The sequence below is a fragment of the Psittacula echo genome, assembly GCF_963264785.1.
Source record: "Psittacula echo genome assembly, chromosome: 19".
Classification (NCBI taxonomy): domain Eukaryota; kingdom Metazoa; phylum Chordata; class Aves; order Psittaciformes; family Psittacidae; genus Psittacula; species Psittacula echo.
The window spans coordinates 3,511,426-3,516,882 of NC_137755.1; the positions used below are offsets into that span (position 1 = coordinate 3,511,426).

Here is a 5,457-nt window from a genome sequence, read left to right on the forward strand (position 1 = left end):
CAGCCTGGAGAAGAGAAGGCTGCGTGGAGACCTCATAGCAGCCTTTCAGTATCTGAAGGTGGACTATAAGGATGGTGGGGAGGGAGTCTTCATTAGGGACTGTAGTGATAAGACAAGGGGCAATGGGTTCAAACTTAAACAGAGTTTAAGTGATTCCACCAGCACGCTTGGAAGGACTCCCAACATTGCAGGACATGGCAGGGCCCTGGCAGTCTGCACCAACCCTGCAGAATCTCCTCAAGCATTCCAGATGGAGGCAGAGGCCTCAGCAGGCTCTGGCAAGGCTGCGGAATAACACCGGCCATTCCAGAATGCGCAGGTGCTCTGGAACTGTGCTAAAGCCCTCAGGAGCCTGACCGACACTCAGGAAGGTGGCAAAAGCCCTGGAGGACCTTGGAAGCCCTCCAGGTATTCCAGGCTCAGGGATCCTTATCAGACTTGCTCAGGCTCCTTCACCATCAGAGCCGCTTCCCATGGAAACTCCTGGAATTGTCCCCAAGTGAGTCCAGAGTCTGTTCTCTGCTGCTGGCTTTACTCATGCCCTTTAGCATCTGAGTCCCCACTATTGCATGCTCATGACAGCCAAGGTTGACACTGATGATCACATCCTGAGCAGCCTTTCCAGGGGAGCATCACCCTTGTTGGCCTGCCCTGCACCTGTGTTAACCGGTTGTGCCAAGACCCTCCACACTGTTGCACCCTGTTGCTTTGCATGGCCAGGGACAGCCAGGGCAATTACCTGCAAGGTACCTGCTCATTAGCCTGGAGGCTTCCTCAGGTGCTGACAAAAGACCTTTTCTGTTTCCCCTCCCTGAGCAAGTAGTTTGTAACTGTGAGCACAATGTCCCTCTTATCCACTCCTCTGATCCTCAGTCACAAAAGCCAACCTGTTCCCTGTCACACAGAGGACCTCCAGAAATCCAAGTTTCCCCTTCATGCAGGGGGCATCCACCCTCCTCATCCTTCTTGTCTCCATGCTACACCTCTTGGGGTTCCAGCTGTCAAAGGGACATGAGACTACCTGTACAATTCTCTCCTTACAGAGCTAGATCTAGGGAACAGCATTTTAAATGATGCCTCACAGAGTCCAGTGCATTTTCTCCTGGGACAGCAACAGACCAGCAGGTCCTGGTGAAAAACATTCTCTCAGCACCTTGGATGCTGCCCCTTTGGTCTCATGGACTGGTAAGGCTGTAGTCTGCAAAGACCCTAACCCCTGACTTGATCCCCATCCAGTGCTGGTTGTTTCCCTTTCCCATCCAGGGTCTCTTCTCAAAGCACAAAGTCCTGAGAGATCTTGCTGGTGGTAACTGAGGCAAAGAGGAGATAGGCTATCTGAGATCTACCCGCATGTACTCTTGCTTTATTTAGTGGTGGTCCTGTGTTATCTTGTTTCTTCTTTAACTGTTCCTGAAGTAGGAGCATCTCATCCTGGTGCTCTTCAATTCCTGTTTGAGCTTGTCTGAGATTTGCTATGACCCATCGCTGTGCATAAAGGACGCTGTCTCTGAAAGCCAGATGTAGCCAAGCACACAGTTAAAATGCTTGGGCTGTTCCTTAGCTGAATCATCAAGGGAGTGAGTAAAGACCCTGCAGTGATGTACTTTGTGTTCACTCAATGCCTGCAGCTGCAGGGTGGCAGAAAGGACAGACCTGGCATCACTGATAGCAACTGATGCCTGATGCCTCTGAGCACTTACAAGAATATTCCCAACGATATTGTCTTGTCTCTATATCAGCCTGCACGTATCTTTGGCCTGTCTCTATAACTTGCATGTAACTTTGACCAGCCCTGTAATGGAAATGTCACCAGAGATTTCCATCCAGACACGTCACTCCTGGCCCCCGTCAATGTTAATGCTGAGACAAAGCTCCCTCACGTAGGTGCCTTTTCAAGGAAGACCTGACCAGAGGCAGGAGGAATCCTAACTCCAGTGGGTTTGTGGTGTTCATGGGAGGGAGCTGAGTCCCCTTCCAGCCCCAGGCCTACAGACTTAGGAGGAGATGCCTCAGCTAACCAGGGTGAATCCACTCCATCAGCAAGGGTAAAGGAGATCCCAGCCTGTCCTTGTCTGGCTGTCCTAATGATGGGACAAGAAACAGGCTGCCCACACAAGTGGTTGTGTCACCATTCCTGGAGGCCTTTAAAAGACATGGAGATGTGGCACTTGTTGACATGGGTCAGTGGTGGACTTGACAGTGTTTGGCTAATAGAGTTAAGAGTTGATGTTGAGGGTGTTTTTGAATCTAAATGATTCTGTAATTGTGAGAAACTTTGTTTACACCAAACTGCATCTCTCAGCAGAGCAATGACACTGCAGGCAGGCAGTGTGTCTGCCAGCTGAGGGAGGGAACATCAGTGCTTGCTTCAGGCTGTTTCCCATGGTGTTCCTCTGGAGCCCAGGGAGCCCTGGAGGGAGCCCAGTGGGGCAGAGGCAGAACCACCTTGGGCTGGGCCTCTCCTGATGAGCTGGGAGCAAGGGGAGACCTGCGAGCCTCAGAGAGCTTAAAGGCACTTGGCAGTGGAGGATGCTGAGAGCTCCCTGCAGGAGAAACCTTCCCAGCCCTGTGCATGGTAAGGCTCTGGGTGCAGGGCAATGCAGCTGCAGTTCCTGGAGGGATCTGCTCAAGCTGCTGCCTCGGACAGGCCATGGGATCTGTCAGGAGGACTCTCTTGGTTTCTCTGTGTAGATAAGGAGCAGGATGTGCTGCAGAGCAGGGCTTCCCTCTGCACCATGCGAGGGACAGGACAAGGCAGGTCCCTTGTCCCGGGGCTGGCTGCAGGCTGTGAATGTGGGTGTGCAGGCAGGGGTGCCCAGCGCTGTCCTTGCCAGCAGGGTGCCTGCAGCCCAGGGGCTGTGTGCAGGGGCAGGGACTCTGCTGCCTGCCAGGGTCAGCACTCAGCCTGCCCGGGAGCTCCCCACGGTGCTGGGGGAGAAGATGTGGGGGAAGGAACAACCTCTGGCAGAGAAGGAAAAGTGTTCTTGTGCACTGGAGAGGGTGCTGTGTGGGTCAGGGCTGCTCAGAGCTCCACATCACTCTGAGCACGTTTGCAGAGGGTCCTTCTGAAAGACACTGAGGCAGCGATTACCTGATGGGGAAGGATCCTGAGCTTTGATGTTTTCCACTCTTGGTGGGCAGGTTGGGCAGTGGGAGCTGGGAATTTCCTTCTCTGCTTTGGAGAAGGCACCGAGAGTCTTGTCAGGACTTGTGTGAGCTGCTCCTGAGCCCCTGCAGAGGCAGAGCTGCCCCTGGGCAGAGCCCTGCTGCCGGGAGGGGTGTGCAGGGCAGAGCTGAGCACACAGCCCATGGGATGGGCTCTGGGAGCACTGAGAGGGAGCAGAGCTGGGCCCAGAGCAGCAGCTCCTGGCAGGGACAGCTCCAGGCAGCAGAGACATGGGCAGGGAGTGGGGGGAAAGTGCAGCCCAGGCCTGGGGAGGGTGCGTTCAGGCAGCTCTCTTGGTGCCTGGCACTGGAGGTGGCTGCTGGCCATGCTCTGCTGGGCAAGGAGCTGACTGTCCCTCTAGAAAGTGCAGGGCAGCTGAGAACCAGACCGATGGACTGTGCAGCAACCTTGAGTAGGCACGAACCCACAGACAGTTGAGAACTTTTGTCTGTCTCACGCCGAAACTCTTCACAGTTGCCTTCAAAAACTTAGGAATTTTATCCCTAATAGAGCCACAGAAAAACCCAAACAAACCAACCCACCAGCCTTAGAGACAATCATGACCAAGTCACGCTGAGCCTCTCCTCTGCAACCTGAAAGTGCTCAGAGTCATGAGTGTGTAAATTGAACTTCTGTATCTGACATCCCTCCTGTCCTAACCTGTCACTGCCTTTTTCTGCTCTGACAGTGCCCCATGCCCAGAGGCAGCAGATGTCCAACGGCAGCTCCATCACCCACTTCCTCCTCCTGCCATTCGCAGACAGGCGGGAGCTGCAGCTCTGGCACTTCTGGCTCTTCCTGGGCATCTTCCTGGCTGCGCTCCTGGGCAACGGCCTCATCATCACCAGCACAGCCTGCGACCAGCACCTCCACACCCCCATGTACTTCTTCCTCCTCAACCTCTCCCTGCTGGACCTGGGCTGCATCTCCACCACTGTCCCCAAATCCATGGTCAATTCCCTCTGGGACACCAGGGCCATCTCCTACACAGGTTGTGCTGCACAGATCTTTTTCTTTCTCTTTTTCATTTCAGCAGAGTATTTTCTCCTCACCGTCATGTCCTACGACCGCTACGTGGCCATCTGCAAGCCCCTGCACTACGGGAGCCTCCTGGGCAGCAGAGCTTGTGTCCACATGGCAGCAGCTGCCTGGGGCGCTGGGTTTCTCACTGCTCTGCTGCACACAGCCAATACATTTTCACTGCCCCTCTGCCAAGGCAATGCTGTGGAGCAGTTCTTCTGTGAAATCCCCCAGATCCTCAAGCTCTCCTGCTCACATTCCTACCTCAGGGAAGTTGGGCTTCTTGTGCTTAGTGCCCTGATTGCTATTGGCTGTTTTGTGTTCATTGTGGGGTCCTATGTGCAGATCTTCAGGGCTGTGCTGAGGATCCCAAATGAGCAGGGACGCCACAAAGCCTTTTCCACGTGCCTCCCTCACCTGGCTGTGGTCTCCCTCTTTGTCAGCACTGGCACAGTTGCCTACGTGAAGCCCCCCTCCATCTCCTCCCCATCCCTGGATCTGGTGCTGTCAGTGCTGTACTCGGTGGTGCCTCCAGCAGTGAACCCCCTCATCTACAGCCTGAGGAACCAGGAGCTCAAGGATGCTGTGAGGAAGCTGCTGACTGGATGTGTTTCAGCAGCCATACACTGCCTGCTTTACCCTGGAAAGGGCTCCCCTTGTAGGTCATGATAGGCCACATCTGCCTTTCTTTCTTTACATTTGGTTTCCTGTTTCAATTTGTGGTGATGTTGTCTTCATAGAAATGTCAGTTTTCATCTCCTCCAGCTTAACTAGCCACCCATGTTGTGTGACCCACAGACTTTGTGTCAGTGAAGGTCTCTCACAGTATTTGAGTTAAATAAATGATCCTGCAGCAACTTCTTGTCTGTGCTATGTGCTCACATGGCAGGAATGAAGGGGAATGAAATCAGCTTTCTGGCTGCTCCAGCTCTGGGATGGCTGCTCTGTGCCTGGAGCAGGAAGAGCTCTTGGCGAGCCCAAGGGCCAGGGCTGTTGTGCTGGTGTGGGGAGATGGGATGGCATGGGGGGGCTGCAGAGCTCTCAGGGTGTCCTGGGCAGGAGAGCAGGGGACACAGGGGTCCCTGCAGGGGACTCCCCTGCAATGGCCCAGGCTGGGGCTGCCTGGCTGGGAGCAGCCCATGGGAAAGGGCTGGGTGGGCAGGAGCTGGACAGGAGGCAGCGTGTGCCCTGGCAGCAAGGGAGGACAGCAGCATGGCGGGCTGTATGACCAGGAGCACGGCAGGAGAACAAGGGAAGGGATGCTCTGGAAT

At 54.7% G+C, this 5,457-nt stretch overlaps 1 protein-coding gene across 1 annotated transcript; it reads left to right on the top strand.

The window, feature by feature from the left end:
- Positions 1-3,877: 3,877 nt before the first annotated feature.
- On the top strand, positions 3,878-4,855 carry LOC308228550 (olfactory receptor 14A16-like; the record flags this gene model as incomplete). Its single annotated transcript, XM_080631932.1, has 1 exon — positions 3,878-4,855. One exon carries the CDS (start codon positions 3,878-3,880, stop codon positions 4,853-4,855), a length of 978 nt encoding a protein of 325 aa, XP_080488058.1.
- Between the last annotated feature and the right edge of the window lie 602 nt (positions 4,856-5,457).